Source organism: Epinephelus lanceolatus, chromosome 16 (genome assembly GCF_041903045.1).
Source record: "Epinephelus lanceolatus isolate andai-2023 chromosome 16, ASM4190304v1, whole genome shotgun sequence".
NCBI lineage: Eukaryota > Metazoa > Chordata > Actinopteri > Perciformes > Serranidae > Epinephelus > Epinephelus lanceolatus.
The window spans coordinates 28620899-28643351 of NC_135749.1; the positions used below are offsets into that span (position 1 = coordinate 28620899).

The following is a 22453-nucleotide window of genomic DNA, read 5'->3' on the forward strand; positions in this document are numbered from 1 at the left end:
CTTATTGATTATTTGTTCTTAGTTTCTTTTTTTACTCTCCTCCAGTCTTTTCTTTTAATAATGTGTGGTTTTCTGCTCAGTGCTTCCCACCATGATTGATAATAGCTTAATTTGAGTGAGAGATCCTGGAGGAAATCCTTGCAGAGGAGAAACCCCCTTGTGAAAAGAGCTCTTTCACATCTGGCCTGTTGCACTGGACAGCTGCCTGCTCTGCTGTGCTCAGTATCACTGTGAATAACCATTTCCCTGCTCCATCAAACCTCCTCAGCTGCAGGGTAGCTGTGTTTTTATTGACTCATCTACCTCACCTGTCCATCTTTTTTGCGAGCAAATGAGTCGCAGCTTCAAACAGGTAGAGACCTGGATGAGCTTCCCGCGTCTGCCTGGAACACCCAGACAATTTTGTTTAATTGTCGTTGGCCAGAGCAGCCGCAGAGGTAACAGGAACCTGAAAATTGAACTGTGAGAGGATTATCGTGCTGCAGGGCTGCCAGATGGTGTCTGGAATTACCTGTAGAAAATTACAGATAACCATCCTCCTTTAAGTCCCATGAGAGCTGTGAGCAAGATGACAATAATGTAACAACAGAAGAAGTGAGGCTGTTTTGAACATGTGGTAGCTGCGTTAGCTCTGCTAGCTTTGAGCAGTGGTTTTGTTCGGAGGGAAGGGCGGTCAACCGGCTTCGGTTTCATTGCATTCATAGAACAATGACTTCCACTTGAAGCCGCTCAGTGGTTTGGCTGCCTCTGACACTTCTGAGAACAATGGCTGTTTTCATAAACAAATCAATTACAGCCACATAAACAGTGGGGATTGTGTTTTCATAAATTACAGTGCATGATTCATAAAAATTGCAGGCCTGTTTGAGGAACTCCAGAGATTGATTTCTTGATGAAAGCGTTGCTTTGCGTCCAGATGACGCTGCTCAGTGACAGGCGCCACTGTAGCTGCTGTTGCTGCAGAGTGGTAGTCAGTATCTCATCCTCGCAACCGCCACCATTTATCAGCTCGTAGCTCAGCTCAGTCGCCACCCCTTCCTTACCGCAGCAGATTGCATGCAACTTGCAAAGTCCACGTGTTTTCAGGGCGGGAGGAAGGAAGAAGTTTCAGTCATCAGTCAGAGGACAAGGGAACTCTTTCAGCATGGGTAGAGCATGTGTTTATATTTACTGTATGTTATGAGCGCTTGGGCACACGCCACCCCGCTGTTTCACTCTGGGCACCAAACTTTTACTCCACCCAGCCCCAATTAAGGAGCACAAGGAGCTGTTTGATTCCCTTTATAAACCTAACATGACAAATAACTGTATTGTATATTGTTTGATCCCCCTCGGCTGCCATGACTCTGTACAGCACACCGCCGCTGTGCCATTGACTGCTCTGTGTTATGTCTGTTCTGAGAAACTAATGATTTGTATAGACCATTGCTAACGAAATGTGAATTGTAAGACTTCTGCAAGGCTGGGACGCTGCCAAGGCAAATGGAGCTTGGGCGTTGTGAGAGTTGGAGAGGGGTACTGGGTTTATATGGTCGGGGTGGTTTTAGGGGAGAGGTTTTAGGCTGAGTTGTTTAACTTAGATAATATTGGATATTTTCCAGCACAGTGGGCCAGGGAGTTAGAAACCATATTGAGCTCGCTGAAATTTGGTAGGAGGGGAGCTGGAGAGTAAATGCTGCTGAAGTTTTTCATTGGATCAGTGCAGGCGCTGCGCAGATGTTGCCCTATAACTCTGGAACATTCTGTGGTTATCAATTATCCGGTACACTCTCTTCAAACAAAGGCATCCCACGCATTTAAAGCTCTTTTTTTTTTTTTTTTTTTGAGAAGTTTCCTGGCAGTAGGTAGCCGGGCACAGAAAAAAAGTGCTAAATTAGATTTTTCTATCTCTGTATTGATGTGAAAAATGATGTGAGTGTGAGTCAGAGAGAGAAAAGCAGACAGGGAGAAGCAGAGAGAGCGAGAGACGTAGAGGGAGATCTGAAAAACATGTTTACCTCCTGTGGATCTACATCGGCTGCAAAGGCTTCCCTTCTGGAGAGGTTCCCGAAGTGGAGAGAAGCAGCCAGAGAGAAAAGAGACGGACGAGCAGATTGAAGTCAAACAAACATTTTTTAGAGACAGAACTGCTTTCTTGGAGTAAGAAATAATTGGTTTAAAGTCAGTGATGTCAAAATTTCCTGCTCTGAACTCAGATGACTAGATGTTTGAGTCAGAATAGGATATGTTATTAACAAAACTCCCTCACAGACAAATGAAATATCACAGGGGTGATTTTTTTGCATGGGGGTGTCATTCTGGATGAAATTTCAAAATCTCAACTTTCAGCACGAAAATCCATTATTTGACCCTGTAATGCATTTTTATTCTATCCATGACCCATCACCATCCATGATAAATGCATGGTATAGCAACTATAACAAATTGCTAAATGACAGGTGGACATTTTTGTCCACTTGAAGGGTCATGGATGGGATAAAAATGCATTACAGGGTCAAATAATGGATTTTCATCCTGAAAGTTGGGATTTTCAAATTTAACCCCCCCCCCTTGCCAAAAATCACCGCCTGTGACCTTTTGTTGGACACTACAAAAGTTTCTAGAAAATGAACATTTTTGTCCACTTGAATGGTCATGGATGTAACTTTTTTGAAGGGTAACACTGGATATCCACTGGACACTGAATGTCATTTGACCCTTTCTGACAAAGATCCTGTACAACTTCCTGTATGACAAGCTGTTTCCCTTTTCATTTCTGTTTACACAAAGGCTTCCTTGCAACATGGTTTGCAAATGTTATATTTGAGTCATATTACCACACACAGGTGGGTTTTTTTTGCAGGCCAGATGTCTGCACCATGCCATGTACCAGACCTGATTGTTCCTATGGTGCCCAGGAAATTCAGTACTGTTGTTTTAGCTAGCTTTATATTTGTTATTTATAGCAAATATTTTTGAATTATTTTCTTAGTGTTAGGTTTAACCCTCTGAGACCCACTCTAGATCCATTTGTGTCTTTTAAGGGGATCTTTAGGGGGAGATAGTAGGTCAACAGTTAAGGCCACACAGAAGTGGTATACATCATCTGAAAGCTTAACAACTTAACAATTTATTTGACATGAAGTCATAAATAAGGGAGAAACATAATGTTTTGGTTTGGGCTTAGAACATTAAAATGGAAGTATATGATGACCATTCCCATGCTCAGTTGTGTCCCATAAGTCATTGCAGCAGTTTTGGGGTTGATACTAATTGTTACACAGATTTGGTACTAAATTTAAGCATTGTAAACTATTCAAGAATTGATAAAAATGCTCAAAACTTCCTCTAAAATACCACATTAAGACATCAAGACCTTGGGGAACACAGTAGAAAAGTCCACGACATGATTCTGTATCAAAAACCTTTGACATTTGGACATTTGCAAACATTGCATTTTTTGATGATTGGGTGCTGAACACTTATGCTCTAGAAACTGCTGAGAAACCCCTTATCATATACCTTATACCTGTGAAAGCCATACATGCTCTGAATGCCAGAGGTCAAGTTGTAAAGTTTCACGATGCTATGATTATCCTAGAGGTCACAACAGGTCATTCTATACAGTTAGGTGAAGTTTGAGAAAATGGTCTAGCTACAATGAAATGGCTACTGTGGGAGCTAACATCATCACACATTAATTGAATTGGGCTCATTGAATCCACAAGAGTCACAACTTTCCAGTCATACCAAATTTATGCAATTTCAAGAGTGTTTAGGGACCTTAGTATATAGAAATATTCAAATACAGAAGGCGAAATTAACACATCTGTACTGCATGCAAAAAACTTCATGGTTTACCCCAAAACTGCATGGGATTAGCATAAAGGAGTTCAAGGGACCCCTGTGCCAGGTTTTACCTCACCTCACCAAAAAATCTATTTAGCCAACCTTTGAGAGGCAGTGATCAGTCAAATTACTCCAACTACAAACAGAAACAAGAAATTCAGAGATCTGGCACCATACCTGGTTGATTTGTTTGTTTTTCCTTTGGGGTAGAGGGTTAATTCTCTTTAAGGTAGTACACAAGATATTATTCTTTCCTGGAGAGGAGCAGCCAAAACTCCACTCCACAGCTGACAGCGGTGTGGGAAAATAAAGGAAAGGGAAGCAGGTTTCCAGTGTCTCCTCAGACATAATGGAAGCTGTCAGGGCCAAGCTGCACCTCCTCCATCTCTGCCACCTCACAACTCCTCTCCACACAAACGAGCGCTGCCCAATCCATCTGCACCGTGCTGTCTGCTCAATTCAAACGCTCCACATATCAAACTGCTGACAGCCTGTTGAGCAACACTGCATATATCTTAGTTAATCTTCTCTTTAACAAAACTTGGCCACAGCTGACCCTTTTTCTTTAAACTGCAGTTAAAGTCATTTTCACAGTCCTTTTTAGGGCCTTGTTAATGAGTCAGGAGGCTAAAGAAATTACAATGGTTTCCTTCTGTGACTAATAAATTGGTAAAAATATACTTTTACTGACACCTCACTGGGCAGAATGACAAATCAAACTTCTTTTTTACCAGGCCTGTGTTTTCCGACAGCTCACATGATGCCTCTTTTTTTAATTGCCTGATGGGAAACCTCTTTATTGTGGCCACTTTAAGGAGAAAATAACGCATTACCAAAAAAAGAGCAAATACCATTTAACAGTCATTATATGGGGATAGCAGAAAGATTCCTATGAGAACACGAGAAATAAGGAGTTTGAAAGTTGAGGCGAGTTGTCAGTTTCCAGTCGTTGTGCATTAACGAGCCCACCAGCTGCTGGAGCATGTTGGGATTCCACACAGCGATGAAGTCAAGGTTTCTCCGATCCACCAAAGATGTCGCTCATCTCTTTGGTATGACTGGGTTTTTTTTTAGGATTGCATCAGAATTTCTCTCTGTCTGTGTCTCTCAGGTTTGTTAGACCGAGGATATGAGCTCATGAGCGGCGGGTCAGACAGCATGACGTGTGGCTGTTTTATATATCACTGATGTAACAGATTAAAATAACAACGCTCATACCATTTCTTCATTTCTGTTGGGAGCCAAGTAGGTGGATTATTTTCCAATTTGTCATTACGAATCTCTTTTTCTTTCTCTTTCAGACGGTCACCACCTCTGGGAGACGGAGGCCAAGGTCGACAGAGACGCCTCTAAGCCTGTAAGTGATACATGTGACGCTGTTATCGTGACAAATCCAGTCTCATTTCAGGATTAAAGCACTGAGGATAAAACAGCTGCTCTCCATCATTTCAGTGGCAAAGAATTTTCAGACTTTACATAAAAAAACAACTAGCTGATGTCTAAATCAAGTGAGCTGAGAGTGAATTAACTGAGTCCTACTCCCTTTAGTTACTGCTGCTGGGCCGCACAATCTAGACAGAAAGGTGCATGGTGACACCAGTTCCGTTAAGCCAGGTGCTGCGGTGTGATAGATAGTTTCTTGGCATTAAGTAATACAGCTTCAAGGAGCTGAAAGCAAGGAGTATAATATCCAGTGGCAACCCATTTTCATTCCCGGGGTGTGAGATACGGAAGCCAGGTCAGTGGCTCTTGGCTTCTGTTCTGTTCTCGTGTTATCAGATCAAATGGATCAAATTGCGGTAGCACGTGGGTTGCGATGCACAAAAAAATGTAACCACAAATTCACAGATGTCTCTTTCACATTGTAAGTGTACGTGAAAAATTCTGATTTTGCCCAATGGCATCATGTGACGGTCCAGGACGGTGTAGTTTCACTTTTGGCCACTATGTAAAAATGGCTTCAAAGCTCAGCGCTGTTCCCGGGGGCCAAGCTTGCACAACTGAGTGGAAAGGGGAGGGACTTATGAAGGGCTAATTGAGCTCCACATCACCTGGTGATTTCGGAATCATGGATCTAGATTTACAGAATATCTGCCCACCTCATTCAGCCATTTACTTTTAGGGGTCAATCGATTCAAATGCACACAAAAAAAGGAATATCTAATTACCTCAAATGGTAACTAACCATGCAGATATTGTTACCTCTGTACAGAGCCAGGCTAGCTGTCTCTGCAGTCTTTGTGCTAAGCTATAGGCTAACAGTCTGCTGACTATAGCTTTATATCTTCTCATCTACATCTCAGCAAGAAAGCAAATGAGAGCATTTCTCCAGAATGTCAAACTATACCTTTAAACCATGCATTGCTAACACAGCATTATTATGAACATGGGATAAATATGGTAGCCGACAAAAGTAAATGGCAGATGGCCCAAACCAGCTCTTTTTGGTGGTTTGTGTGTTTGGCCTGGCTTTCTGCAGCCAATTTTTCATTTGCAGGATGTTTTTGTTGTTGTATTTTTTTTGGATTTTTCTAAATTTTTTGGAATTATTATTATGGCATAATTTCTGGAGCTATAGCATGTTTCTCCTAAAAGTAATGTTTTGGGCCATTGTAGTACGTTTGCAGTGGTGTAGTGGTGGTTGATGAGCTGTGCACTACCAGGTGGGTGGGTAGGTTATCGAGGAGTAAGTGAGTATACCTTCCTACAGATTCTAATGGCTTTTTGCCTGATAGGTGTATACTGTGAACAGCCACATAAAGAGGTGGATATATCACGTATACCTGCGTATATCTTCCACTACACCACTGTGCATTTGCCCTTGTCAGCCACTGTAGTTATACACACACTGGTGAACATAAGCACATTAATGACACAGATACACAGAAGTGTAACTTGGATATGGCTGAAGATTTTCTCAGCCCGGAGCAGAATCTCTCAAGAGGAGAACAGCTATGTTGTGTTTGAAACGTGTGGAAAAGGTTTTCAAAAGTTCAACCTTCATCCAGTGGGAGTTTGTGCTCGGCAGTGTGTCCTGTCTTGGCCTGGGACAGATAGAGAGACAGAGAGATGTGTAGTGGTGGGAGTCTGGGAGATAGACGAGGGGATTAGAGGGTGTCTAGATGTGAGGCGGTGCACCTGCTCTCAGTGTCTTCCCATTGCAAAACATACACACTTTCTCTCTCACACACAAGTATACAGTGACTGCTGGGACACATCTGTCTGCTTGAATAGACAAAGGGCCTCCCTCCCCTCTCAGCCCAGTCTCCTGGATTGGACCCATTTTAAACACTGACGGTGCCTTGGCCAGGTTTAACCTCTGCTGCTCTACCACAACACAGACCAAACCACAAATTCAGAATACCTCACTGCCTCCGTCACCTGCGCAGACTGACCTCCCCCGAGAGGGAGGCAGACGTAGAAGAAGAGGGATGATTCACTTTTAATTTTAAGAATTATTTTCAATTAGATGCAGCAGATTACTCATATAAACTTAGACAAATGGCCTTGCAGCACTCACTTAAGGAGTCCAAGAAAGCTCCTTCATGCTCGATTTGTCATATTTTATCTTCCTCCCTCTGCATGAGAGAAATTACTTTTGTCAGGTAAAAACATCTCAGTGTGTTTTGGTGATTTTCACGCTTTTTACACAAATTGGAGGTCCACTGTGTCCTCAGTGGGTTGAGATGATTTTACAAAACATCACGTGTGAACATAAAACTTTCAGGAGTGAGTGAATGATTTCACTCGTGCATGTTTTGGATGCATAATTAAGCCTGTTTTTTATGCGTATGAGTAAGTTGACATGTTGGACAGCAGCAACACGAGTGAAACGCTTCAAATATTCCTGTTAAACCTGGACACAATTACTGTTTACGCAGTGCAAACGGTGAACCGTTTCCAGAGTTTTTATCAGCTAATTCTCCGAAGGACAGATGGATTGTGTTGAATAAGAATAAGTCGAAAAGCCTCATCTGGCTTCACTTGACTTTACGACTGCAGTGATTTAATAGAACGTGTGTCAGCTCTCACCTGTAACGTCAGGGCCAGCCGTCCTCCGAAGCACAGTTTTGTAGACAGATGACTTCCTCCCTTGCTACTGAGCAGCACCTCCAACACACTCAGATATATGTATCCACACACGCATGCACAGAAACACACACAGATGGGGCTGATGAGCGTGGTCGCTCCTGGCCTTCACTCTCTCCTCAGACAGCAGGAAGCTCTGCTGGGGAAATAAACTATCCCGAGTTCAATTTATTCACTATGCAAACAACCATGGCTCTCTATAACCTTACTTCATGGTCTCTTTGTGGCTCCCTCGTTTGGGATTACAACCAGATTTTATCCACCGCCCTCACACACACAACTTCAGGCTATGGATTTAAAGGAATCCAGGACTCACATCCTCTTTGCTGAGCTGCACTGTCTTTCCCAAACAAAGATTGAGACAATACAAAATACTGCTAATACAAAATATGAGTAATAGGTACTAATATTCCAGAGCTCAAAACAAATACTCACATGAAATGAAAACAAGAATTGGAAAAAGTGTAAGCCCAGTTTTCCCTTTTTTGCTCATTTTTTACTCACAGTGTGGTACCTCTGTTTATGAAAATGCTTTTTCATTTCAAAGTGATCAACAAAAATGGCCTTTTGCATCACCTTTTTCACCAGTGACATTTGTAACCAGCCTTTTCTATTTTTCAAAAGACTAATTAAGTATTACAGCAGCAAGAGAGACAGACCAGATAAGGATTAACAAAGGGTAACAAAACAGAACAAAGAAAATAAAACATTAGAAAAACCAGATCTGATGGAATTATACAGAAAAATGGAAAAATAACTATACCATAAAACAAACTAGAAGGACCCTCAGAGAGCGCAGACCTACGCTCCAAAATGTAATGGGTTCTTCCTTGGCCCATGCTACACCCTTCCACCAAGTTTCATGAAAATTGGGCCAGCAGTTTTTCCATAATCCTGCTGACAAACAGGCAAACAACCACAACCAAAAATATAACCTCCTTTGCGGAGGTGATAAGAACGCTTTAGCTTTTTAATCTCTTTATTTATTATTATTTATTTATGCAGACTATGAATGCATGTCTTGATTTCAATTTTCTTTGCTGCAGAATTCACTAATCGTTGAAATCCCTCCCTACCGGAACCAAAGACTCTCCACCCCAGTCCACGTCAACTTCTACGTCTGCAACGGCAAGAGGAAAAGAAGCCAGTACCAGCGCTTCACCTACGTCCCTGCCAGCGGTAAAGCTCTCCTCCTCTCACACATTCACCACTTCTCCTGTTTGCTTTGACTGACTTTTTAATGAGAATGCCCATTTCATGACGATTTGAACTGCCCAACACTGTGATGGCATAACTGAAAGAATTTGGTGGTGTCAAGCTGCAAACTGCAGATTGCAACCAGCTGAAACTTCTCCCAGCCAGAATTCCTTCAGTGTTCATTGTTCAGGAGGTTTTTAACTGTGAGCTGAATTATCCGCAGAAGTCTCCTCCTCTCCAAAACAAACCAAACCAGGTGATTGAGAGCAGTGAAAACACTGAATAAAGCAGTTTCACTTTACAAATCATTTTTTCCCCTGCACTGTATGGCATTTCAGAGACGGGCAGCACGCCCACCACTTGCTATTGTGTGCTCACCTTCTGATTCAGACATTCAGGAGGTTTTTACCGTGAGCCAAATTATCCGCAGAGGTCTCTTCCTCTCCAAAACAAATGGAATCGGTGATTTGAACCGGTAGAAACACTGGATAAAGTAGTTTCATGTTACAAGATAGTGTTTCTCCAATGCTGTACCTGCTGCACCTTTTTTCTCTCTGATAACTTAAGCTCCAGATGATCAGGAGATTTTTACCATGAGCCATATTATCCACAGAGGTCTCTTCCTCTCCAAAACAAAAGGACCTGGTGAATCAAACTAGTAAACACCCTGAAGAAAGTAGTTTTAATACCAGTGAAAGTTTGATATTGCTCATTGCAGATGGGCTTCTAACTATGGTAGCAGATGCAAAAATGCAAACACACAAATTACCCTATCTAGAGCCAGTGCTTGGTTTGTCCGTTCCAGGCTACTGTAGAAACATGGCGGTGCAACATAGCAATCTCCATGAACTAACTCCCTATGTAGATATAAATGGCTCATTCTAAGGTAACGAAAACACAACAGTTCTTATTTTCAGGTGATTATACACTAAAGAAAACATGCTCAGAATAGCCTTTATATGATATGTTGAGGGGTTGTGGTGTCAGCAATATCAACAGACAGTCACTGCAGTGGATCATGAATAATGCTTTCAGTGGTTGCTGACATTTGTTAAAAAGGAAAAACCTTTGGTGAAATAACTGCAACTAGAGTGTTTAATAGACATTTAATTGTCATACAAATTTAGCACTAAAATAAGAGAATACCCCCTCATTACTGCTAAGCCCTCAACACATCGTTACTTATTCTTTCTTTTACTTTCCTGTCATCACTGCAGCACTTCACCACTCTCAGTCTGCTCTTTGCCTTTCATACCCTAGACTAATTAAAAACATTTTACATCTGAAGACAAGAACAAACAGTTTGTATTCCCCTTTGTCTTGTGGTTTGCAAGGGAGGAACAAAGCAATGCTATTATTCCTTCATTGTAAAAAAAAACTCTATAAAATCTGTTCTTTTCCATACCTGTACACTGCAGTGACTGGACACACAAGGGTGGGGAAAGGGGGCATGGGAAAAGCATGTTATTTGAATAGAGAACCTATTGCCAAGCTAAATATAAACACTGACCCACCAACTGAAATGTAAAAACCACTGCTAATTGCACTGTGGCGCTTGGAGCGAAAATCCAGTGGGTGGTTCAAAGCTGTGATTCAAGTGAACTGGCCCAGCCCTGTACGTGGGCGATGGAGTGCCCCGCTGTGAAAGTGGAGCATTGTCCTCGGGACGCGCAGAGTGTGAGGGAGGGGAAAGACTGGGGGACGGCTAGTCTGGTCAGTGTCTCCTAAAGAGTGACGAGTCGGCCTGGAGAACAATATGATCTGCTAGTCCTCAAGAAAAGGAGAAAGTCAAGGAAAGTTAAAAAGAAATGGGTGGAGTGAAAACCAGTGGTGGAATGTAACTAAATACTCAAGTACTATACTTAAGTACAATTTGTAGATATTTGTACTGTACTTGAGTATTTACATGTTATTTTATTACATTTATTTGACAGCTTTAATTACTTATTAATTGATAGGTTTGGATTATTAATACAAAATACTATCAGCTAATAAATGATGACATATCACTCCATTACAGATTAAGCTACACAGCAGGATGTGAAGTGGTTAAAAATTACCTTCACCGTTACCAGCTGCAACATTAAAGTAATGAACACATTAATAATTATAATACAATGATGTAATAAACATCATTCTGAAATGGGCCATTCTGCAGAGATGTGGACTCAAGTCACATGACTTGGACTCAAATTAAGAATTTGATGACTTGGGACTTGAGGCTTGACTCAAGACTTGTCAGTCTTTACTTGGGGCTTGACTTAGAACTTATTAATCTTGCCTTGTGACTTGACTCAGGACTGGTCAGTCTTTACTTGGGGCTTGGCTCAAGTCTTGTCTTTCTCGACATCGGACTTGACTTGGGACTTGATTTGGGCCTTGTCAGTCTTTACTTGGGACTTGACTTTGAACTTGTTAATCTTGCCTTGCGACTTGACTCAGCACTTGTCTGTCTTTACTTGGAGCTTGGCTCAAGACTTGTCAGTCTTTACTTGGGGCTTGACTCAAGACTTGTCTTTCTTGACGTCGGCCTTGACTTGGGACTTGACTCAGGACTTGTCAGTCTTTAATTCGGACTTGACTCAGAACTTATCAATCTTGTCCTGTGACTTGACTCAACAATTGTCTTGCTTGACTTGGGTCTTAACTTGGGACTTGACTCAGGACTTGTCAGTCTTTAATTGGGACTTGACTTAGAATTTATCAATCGTGTCTTGCGACTTGACTCAGGACTTGTCAGTCTTTAATTGGGACTTGACTTAGAACTTGTCAATCTTGTCTTGCGACTTGACTCAGGACTTGGGACTTGAGTGCAAAGACTTGAGACTTACTTGTGACTTGCAAAACAATGACTTGCTCCCACCTCTGCTAATTTGACTTGTTTTTTACTTGTTTTACTTAAAGTCAGTGGTTCCCATCTATATTTCCTCTCACTGAGTACACTGACGAGCTCTGACTGAGTGACATATTTTATGGATATTTCTCATTATAATTAAAGCACAACATTATAACTGATAAACTGTACAATTAACCCAAATATTAAACACAATAACTACAGTAGGTTTGTGTAAAACAAGCAAGTTAGATCAAATTTAAGCAGATTATTTCCTGTATTTATTTTATCAGAGACGATATGAATCAGAGAGATCCTTACCCTGTGAGATTTTTCTTTAAGTTTATATCTTGAGTGATAATCTTAACTTTAAAATGACAATTTCAATTGGTTTTCTTCAGAGAAATGACTGACATGCTGGTGCTAATATTGTTACAGCTTTACCTGAGTAAGATTTGAGTACTTTTACTTGTAACAGAGTATTTTTACACTAAAGTAAAAGATCTTCTTCGACCCCAGGTGAAAACACAGCTGTAAAAATATATGAGAGGCTCAATTTCTCAATAATGAAATGTAAATCGGTTTCAGTCTTTCCTTTTAAAATCATGTCATTAACTTTAGTGCAGCAGCAGGTGTTACAACAGCTCGTACGAAAACAGCAGATTTATTTTGGGAACATGCACACGGCTGATTTTCACACTCCGGAAACCCAGGGGCATGATGCTCTCTTTTGTGGCAACACAAACATTCGTGCTTCTTCTGTGCTCCCTTTCTGTGCATGTGCCTATCCTCCACAGGCAGACAGAAACACTTCCTCCAAACAGGCCAGAAATAGGGGTGCATGTGCTATTTTAGTGCTGCGGTTGGTGTAACCATCTCATCACAGTTCCTCTTTTACAGTTGTTGATAATGGAGGCTTCAGTAAAGCATGACGCGTCTTAGTTTCACTCCTTTTGGTCTAATTAGTCACTCACTTAGCCTGCTGAGAGGTTAAAAATATCTTTGTCAGGAGATTTCCCCAAGCTAAGAAAAAGATGCAGATAAACAACTAAACAATTATGTGCATCAGTGAAATATAAGAATAAGAGTCACAGAAGGACAAATAAAGTTTTTACTGTGTCAGCTTTGATTTCAAACACATGCTTCATGTTATAATCTAAAGCAGCTTCACCACAGAAGAGAAGAAGGAATAGATCCAGTGAAGTGATACAGTAATGAAGCTCAGGGTCAGAGCCGTGTTGTCGTTTCCTTGTTACTGGACTGAAACGCTTGTTATATAAGATTGATGTCGTGTCAGGAGCTGCAGCATATCGGCGGCCCACATTTTAAAAACTTGTTTCGCACTGAAATCTGGATGACAGAGAACAAATCCTTGACTCAGTGTAACTCTGGTCCTCGTTTGTGCGATAACTGCTATCCTCAAACACCCAGCAGCCTCCATTTTGTCTTTTTTCAGCTTCATCTTGTGTTTAAAAAAAAAGCAGCTTCAGTTAAACTTTTTCTTTGTCTCAATGAGCGAGCAGTAATTTACTTTAAATTGCCGAACCCTGCTGAGAATAAAGCTGCTGTTACAGCAACATATTTCATATCGCACATTTAGTGGATATTAGCACCAGAGCAGTGTCCAAAGAAAATAAGCATTTTATTATAGAAGCAGCTGGATGTTTCTCGTGTTGATGAGTCATCCCTTTTTTTCCTACTTTTGTGAATATTTTCTGCAGGGTGGGAGAGCTCAGGCCCAGACACAGAGTCTCATTGATGAGAGTGTTTGTTTGGCAGCGGGTATCCTAGCCACAAACCCACTCACTCACTCACACTTGCAGGACGGCTGCAGTACGTGTTTACTCATTTAGCTTTTCCTTCTTCTGTTTCCCCTCCTCTGCCCTCAGCTCCGACAATAAAGACGGAGCCACACGACGACTACGACGCCCCCCTGGTGTGCGGCCAACATGGCCCCGGCCTGTCCATGCACCCAAAGCCATACTTCCCCCCTCAGGTCATGACCCCGATGATGACCTCTGACCTCCGGCCGTGCGTTGTGGGCGGGGCTTACTCTGTCAGCCAGCAAAGATTGGCAGCCAAGCCTTCCTCGCTCCCCTCTCCGAGCACCAGCCCCAAACTGCACGACCTGTCGCCACCGCTGCCCTTCTCCAAATGCCTCTCTGCCGGCCCAGCCGTCCAGCACCCGGGCCAACAGTCCCCGATCCCGCAGGTCTCCATCATCCAGGAGACTCCTGGGCGCTACCAGCCGCCCAGCCTCTACCCACCCAGCAGCTCCCCCTCCTCCTCCCCAACCTCGCAGCCCTCAACCCCGACCGACGGCCCTTTCTCTCCAGCCCTCTGCATCACACCAGCTCAGCCAGTCAGCAGCGGCAGCACCAGCCCAGGAGCTCAGCAGCACCCCAAGGTGCCAGAGAGGGGGCGGGGCTCCCTTCAGGAGGAAGGCAGCCCCCCGACGCTGGCTGTCAGCATCAAACAGGAACCACAGGAGCTGGACCAGATGTACCTTGATGATGGTGAGTGAAAAAGTTTTTGTTATCATACAAAATGATGCCTAACGTTCTAATCCATGGAAACAATTATAAAGCGAACTACTCGTCCAACCTCCTAATTAACTAAACAAAGAGGTTTTTATTGCCCTCCAGCACAAATGATCATAACATGTCTGCAGGTGCTGATAGGAGTCTTGATCAATATCATACAGTATGACTCACTGATCACTTTGCCAGGAGCGGAAACTTGTGGCCTTTAAAACTCACTTTGGAGTTTTTTTGTTTTGGAAAAAAACTAACCCATTTTCAGTTAAAAGGACAGTTCGACATTTTGGGAAAACACTTTTTTTTGCTTTCCCGTCAGGAGTTAGATGAGAATATTGATACCACTCATGTCTGTATGGTAAATATGAAGCTACAGCCAGCAGCCAGTTAGCTTAGCTCAGCATAAAGACTGGAAACAGGGGGAAACAGCTAGCCTGCCTCTGTCCAAAAGTTAGAAAAGCAGACTACCGACACCTTTAAAGTTCACTACATCTTAAGCTAGGGCTGTACCTGACTCAATAACATTTTTGCAGACACTAGATATAAAGCAAAAGCCAGACACCATATCATATTAAGTTGCTGTGAGCTGTAAATTCATAACTTCTAAGCAGAAGGCAGTACACTGTATACTGACTGACACAGAAGTACACTGTATACTGAGTTCAGTGGAGAGGTCCCTGACGTATGATTTGAATCTTCAACTTTCAGGGAGCAGCCCTACGTTATATTTCATTTGATAAAATCAGTGCAAAAATTATGGTTCTATTTCTTCAAGTCTCAGCAAGAAAGCACGAAAAACAAACATTGCAGCACGTTAAATCTATAAAGGCTGAAAAAAAAACATCAAAATCAACTGACACATGTTTCTCAGGTCTCAAAACACTCTCAAAACTATGTGCACCAAAATTTGCTATTTACTGCACTGTTTGGTGTATTTGGCCTTATTTCTCATCACTGAAACTTCAGGAAACCTTTGAAAGAAAACATTTATTCATTGTGAGAGATTTTTACAAATTTATTTGCAATGTGTTACAATGTCATTTGAGCCTCCCCTGCACAGTGATGTGCAGTGAGACTACTTTAAAGCTTAAATGGCTCTAGCAAACCTATGAAAACTTTTCATCATATTAGGACTAATTTTAGTGACATCACATATTCAATGAGACTATAATGTGTGATAAATTATTACTGTAATGTGAGTCTTTGTCCGTTTGGCCACTCCGAGTACCGATACCATACGGCACGAGTAAACGTGCATTGAAATCCAAGTCTGTCAGAGTGTTTTTTATTGTTCGAGACAATGGACGTGAGAACATGTGAAAAGTTTCAATTGTGTGAGTTAACGATCAATGCCTGAGAGTCTGCAGCCCTGTGCAACATATTTGTACCAAGTTACGTGCACTGGTGCATGTGGAGCTGAGCAGCTCAAAATTTTTGTGCATGACCATGCATATGCATGAGGTATTTTTAGCTCTGCTTATTATAACAGAATTCAGCCTGGATATTGTTAATTAGTTATCCAACCCAACACCTCTTCAGTTGTCTACACTGTGAAACTATGATATTACTGTCAGTTACAGGCCACTGTAGCAGGAGTTTGATGTGGGAGTGATGTGGTGACAAAAGATTTATCACTGTTGTTGCAAGTCCTGCTTCACTTGAATAGAGGCTGTTCAAAGACATGTTTTTTAATATCTCTTTATGAATACTTTCACTTTTGTGGTCCGTTCCTTTGTCGTCTAACATCTGAGGTAATTAGAGCAAAGAAACCTGGTGGTCCTGTATTTGATATATTTGGCTGTAAACCCTGAATGAGACAAGCCTGCATAAAGCTCGCTGATATAATGAACACAGCTTTTGTGACTCCTTTTATTTATCTCAGAGAGAGCAGATTTTTAGGAGCACAAACTTTATGATCTCACTGCTCAGGCCCTCTGTGCTCACCACTGAGGTTCAGGGGGCCGCGCGCTCTGCGCTGTGGTGATTTGAAATAAATTGGATAAATGATCTTCCTCGGGGCAAGAAGAAACAGTCCCCGGCTGCGTGGAGAAAGGGGAGTGCAGTAGATGAAGCAACACTAACCAGCAGCTATCTAGCGGACAGAGCAGCGGGGGCTTTGATCCGTCACCAGAGCCCCCGCTGAATCGTCTGGCCGGGCTTCCTGGCGATGGCGAGTGAGACGCTGTTGTTGGGCCGCAGACTGCAGGACTCAGACTGCTCCCATGCCACTTCCTCTGAACAGTCTGGGTAAATACATTAACACTTGTTAGGCCTGTCTGCGGGGATATTTGGCCGGCTCGGGCTAAAGATTTGATTTGTAATTATACTCTAACTGGTGCTCATGTCTCTTGGGGATTTTTTGGTTCAAACCAGGTGTAGTTAAAGTGAAAAGTTTTAAAGTGCGCCACCATAACCATAATGGATATTTCTGAGGAGCTGGGCCCCCTATTACACTTGTTTTCATTGGCAAATTGGAGGAAATTTTGCTAAGCATTCCAAACTTAATATGGCTTCTCACTTCATTAAAACCTTTGGCAGAGTTTGATGCAACGCTTTGCTTTATGGCCTCGTTCAGGTGTGGTGTTACTGTAATTTCGTGTTGGCCATGATCGTTAAAACTAAGATATCTGAGACTTTTAGAGGAACTGGGACACTGACTGTCATTACAAGAATTCAGTGGAAATAGGATTGTGTTTATGGGCTGTAATTTAGTATATCATTATCTGTGCATTATTGCCAGACATAGAGATGAATCACTGGCATTTATTTATTTAATGTAGTGCAATTTAATTTAATTTCTGACCAATTTGACACAAATAATTTAAGTGCATGAATGTTTAAGCACTTATGGTGTCAAGCAGCCACAGTAAACGTCACTTATAAATGAAAGTGACACACTCAGGTGTTTTTGATCCCCACCCAAACTCTGTTGCTGCCATTTTGTCAGTAATCAGAGCTGATATCTTTCCCCCTGTTTGTGCAGCCCTCTTGTATTAATCAGGACCCCCTTCTGTTGCTCATTTTTTCACACCGTCCCCTGGGAGGTTACAAACATGTCTGCTCATGGAAAGTCTGAATCGTAGCTGTCTGGCCCTGAGCCGGAGGTCTAGGCTGCAGGGTGCACAGTCTGAGCTCCAGCGCTGCTGAGGCTGAGGGAGATGGAGGCTGGCCACGCTGCCATAAAACTTGCTGACTTGAGAGGTTTGCATGCTTCCCTTTGGCTCACAGAGAGAGTCTGGAAGAGGTGGCCAAAGCCATACGTTATACTGCACAGTAGTGTGCCGAAGACTTTTGTCAGTGGTGAGGTAACATGAGCAAAACATGTGCATTCTGGAGTCAGATCGGAGCCAAATAACATTACGAAACGCTTTTTTATGGCATGTTGTGGCCTTGTTAGATGTCAGAACTGTATAATTGATGAGTAGAGATTTTAGATGATCATAGGAAAAGAATTTGTGAGAAGTATCTGACTGAAGATTCTGTTGAATCTGTCTGATTTTATACAGTAACACTTGCTTCCTTTTCTCAAATATTAGTTATTAGCACGCTATCTTTGTACGAAAAAAATCTGCGGTTTATCAAATAATTCATCGACATCCACATCTGGTATGACTTGTTGCCAGTTAGTTATTAGTGCATTTTTAAATCCAATGAGTGGCCAGAAAAGAAAAAAAACACTAGTGTAACAATGTAATGAAATGCATCAGCCCTTCAATTAAAAACAGCCTAAAAAGTTCACTTCTTGTAGAGACCACTTTTACTTTTACCTTCCAAATTAAAGGTCATAGAGAGCCGTTTCCAAAACATAAAATACCCAGCTATTCATGGGAAAGTTTGAGGAATGTCATCTTTGGCTTTGTATACAGTCAGACACCTGCCTTTAGAGAGTAGAGTCCAAGTAAAGAAGCAGTAGTAAAATAAAAATAAAAAATCATTCCTTTCCTTTGAGGGCCAAAAATTGGTCATAGTTAATGACACAAAACTGGCAAAAAGGTAATTTAACTACTTGAATCACCACACAAATCTCTCTCTCTGTGAAGAATCTCTGTGTAAAAGTGTGTGAGCAGCAACATCTGTGATGTACTGTATATACATACTGCAGGGTGTCCAGCTGAAGCTAATTTGCAGCCCCTGATCAAGATTTTAAATTCATGTTAAAAAATATACAGTAGATTCAGGATAAAACAACAGAACACACAAAACAGTGTGTGCGTGTCTCTATTTATTGTTTATGACTGTGTATGCATCGACATATGTGTGCGAGAGTTTGTAGGTGTGTATGCATGTGACACAGGTCATTTATCACAGGATTGTTTTAGTGCATATCTTTATTTTCTAGTTTTCTAGTATAAAAGGTTTTTTTTTGCAGAGATGTTTCTCAGAGGTCTTCTCCCTTTTCTATTATTCTTTTTTCTTAAAGCTCACACCATTTCCAAAAAGCTATTGTCCCCAGATATTGTCTTTTTAAATAATACCTGAGCTCAAAAAAAAAAAAAAAATTGGCAGAATCAGAGCTGAACTATAGAACCGCTCTGAGGGACTGACTTGCAGTAACCCAGTAAGAGCCTCGTAATGTAGGCCAAGAACATCTCGTGGCTTGTGGCCTGGGCTTGACGTGGCAGTAAGCAGGGGAGGGGGTTCGTGGGTGTTCTGCACCCCCCAGCCTTTTTTCTCTCATTGTCTCAGCTCCGGTCCCTCAGCTGATTTATTCACAGCGATCAGAGAGATTGTTGAGTATCTCTCCAGCTGATCGGTTCCCCTGCAGTATTGTGTTATTACAGGCGCAGGATCTTGTTGACGCGTTTCGTCCCTTAATGAGGCAAACAGTGCTGTCCTGCTAATTGTTTGGGAGTTCCTCGTTTGTCAGGGGTTTCCTGGTCAGAGAGCTGGGCTGTATCAGTCAGCTCCAGCTGCTGCGGACCTCCATGGGACAGGAAACCAGTTCCTGGATTACTTCATATCAAACCCCACCTTCCTTGTTCTTAAATAACTGTAAAGTGTGAGGCATATTAGTTCACTAACATTGCAGTGCCTTGTGTTAGATTAGTAGCGAAGTACGAGCACAGAGTAACACTGTTACATAATATATATACAGTATACTGCATAGTCATATTTTTAGCCTATGTTGTTGTATTTCCTGTACTTTTGTTCCCAGCTGTATTTACAGTCTGAAGTTCAGTCTTTACCAGTTATAAAATACATATTTATTCCTTTTACCTGCTGTTTAATAATCCAGTTTGTTTTGGTGTGAGTTGCTGTGTGTTGGAGATCTTGCACAGTGATATGGTCAGCGGTTGTAGTTCAGTAGAAAGAAAATAGTTCTTACATGAAACTGCTCAAAACAATCTCTGAGTAACTGGGTCATGATTTCTGGAAAGAGACATTGCTGTTGAGTTTTTCATATGTAATTTTTGGTGCTTTGAGCTCCACAAGCCAAGTGTCATCTAGACTTGGAGAGAAAGCAGACATCTCTATGGCCAATATTTCAAACACTGTGCTCCCACCAAAACAATCTAGATTAATAGACAGCATTACAGGTAAGAGGAAAAATATGTTTTTGATTTTTTGTGAACTGTCCGGATACAAACTTTCTATCCTTGTTGGCTCAAAAGCTGCCGCTGAGCAAACAGTTCGACCACAAGGTCCAATTCGTAGTTGTCCTGGAGTTTTTGATCATATCACAATCATATGAACGATGAAATCCAAACCTCAACGTGAACGAGAAGTTCTTAAAGAAAATATGAAAATTTGAATTTGACAACTGAGCAAACTGCATCCCCTGATGACGATCATGTGGCATGAAAATAGCCTCCATAACAGTTACCAAATTGACCTTGTGGTGAGGATATTTTCTTAGCTTTATTTATTTTTTCTTTAATAGTAAATTTAAAAATAAAATTGGTTTATACAGTACATTTCAGTGTGCCCAAGGCCACTCAACAGAGTAAGAAAACAAAATAAACAAATAGTTAAACAGAGTGAACAAAACAAGAACAGAAATAGTTATAGTGATGATTGTAGGTAGGTTTTCAGCAGTTTTTTGTAAATGTCCAGAGACGGAGCTTTGCGGATCTCTGCCAGTAGAGTTCCAGACAGTGGAGGCTGCCACACTGAATGCTCTGTCACCAAGGGTGGGTGTAGGGGTGGAGAGGACCAGAGGTACTGGGATGGGGTATAGGGAGTGAAACTTCTCGATGCTCTCTTCAAAGCCAAACTCCACTGACAAAAACAGTAATTTTGCCTCACTGAACACGGGAGCCGCTGGACTGCCGCTGCATTGATCAGTTTGTGTGGGACTTTGGTGTTTTAGGATAGTGTTAGTTTGGATTTACCAAATTCACAATAACACAAACAAACTAACTGATGGACACAGCAGTAGACCAGCAGCTTACGTGTTCAGGGCTGTCTGTTTAGGAGGAACTGAGCATACAACTGGATAAGTAAGACGTCTGTACCGCATGAGATGTGTGAGTGTTTGTAAACTGATGTTTTGATGGAGGTTCTCTGTTATTAATTGTGGACCCCATGACTGCGAGATGCAAGAAAAACAACATTTTTTCCACTAATTAAATTAAACACAGAAAAACAGCAATAGATATGGTCATTTGGGGCTGAAGTATTTTTGAAATTATATTTTTGTACATTAGTAATGATCCGTACAGTAACTGAACATCATCTCTTTTAAAATCACGTATACTGTAAAAAAAAAAGAAAAAAAGAAAAGAAGAAGTTGTTTTATTTTCTTGATTTTAATCAGAATTCAAGTGACATTTCCTGAATGAACACCCAGAGTCTACCGTCCCACCCAGCTGCTGTAAACTTGTTTGAAGCATCTCCATCACCCGACTCTCTCCTGAACGAATCAATGTGACCGGATGACACATGACACAGATGTCACACTGGTGCTGGGCCTATTTTTAGGACTTCGTTGTAAACACACTTAGAGATCAATAGATTGACTTTTTCTTTCAATTAGATCCTCCACATCAAATGTGACGCCACAATGAAAAGTGGGCCATGGCAACGGACACATAAACAGTAAACTTTGTGAACGTTGTGGCCTCAGTGGGACAAAAGATAAAGTTTTACTGCCTGCCCTTCCTTTGTTAATAAACTGCAAGAGTGTTTTCACCTTTTCATTAACATGTGAAAAATATTCCAACACATATGGTGCACAATGATGCATAAGGAAAAATATCTGAACGCCATAATTCATCCGTGATTTTGATAGCTACCGAACAGGTGATGACATGATGTGGAGCTCTGACAGTGTCTTGATGTGCTAAATTTACAGCCGACGTCAGGGCTCGATGTGCGCGTTGAGAAGTCGTTGTAATAACGTCCCATTGAGGTTTTTGAACTCAAAGATTATATCCTTCCACCTCCAGATGCGCAGAAGGTCAAAGCCAGATCAAATAGAGGAGACGAGGTCAGTCAGTTCAGTCTGGGCCGAGAAGAGCACACATGGCAGCGGAACGACACGCTGTAGGAGGGTGGAGATGAGGTTAGAGTGTTTATTTCTTCTGGTTCAAGAATGTCTTTTTGGTGATATTGGTCATATTCTCACATTCACATGGCTGGCGGCAGCATTCTGTCCTGGTGATGAGCTATGTTAGAAAGCATCTTGCATTACCGTATAAACATAAGTATTAATCATTAACCACCTCGTCAGATTTCATTCCCTCCACTGTGCTCTAACAGATGGGTGTATCCATTTTCCATGATGTATAATACACGGCTAAAATACAGGCCAGCACCAGCGGCTTTGCATTTTTTTAGCACATTACCAGAGAATCACAAACACAAAAAGCAGACGTTTCTTGGTTGATTTTTCTACCTTCCAAGCCTCCTCTGTTTCAGTATCAACCTGCAGAGAGCTGAAACTTGTTTGAGTGTTTATTCGTTATCATTGTTAATATTATTGTTATTATTATTATTATTATTAACTACTTGTCACATTTTTATTCAT

General features: G+C 41.6%; 1 protein-coding gene across 2 annotated transcripts in view; it reads left to right on the forward strand.

The window, feature by feature from the left end:
* nfatc1 (nuclear factor of activated T cells 1) overlaps nt 1–22453 on the forward strand; it is a 54966-nt gene that overhangs the window by 24704 nt on the left and 7809 nt on the right. Inside the window, exons 7-10 of one of the 2 annotated variants that reach the window (XM_033637980.2) lie at nt 5130–5185; nt 8964–9096; nt 13837–14463; nt 21873–21988. In XM_033637980.2, the coding sequence (XP_033493871.1) occupies nt 5130–5185; nt 8964–9096; nt 13837–14463; nt 21873–21973 (917 nt within the window). In that variant the 3' untranslated portion in view covers nt 21974–21988. The remainder of the gene's footprint in view (nt 1–5129; nt 5186–8963; nt 9097–13836; nt 14464–21872; nt 21989–22453) is intronic. The other variant, XM_033637981.2, reaches the window with a different exon arrangement.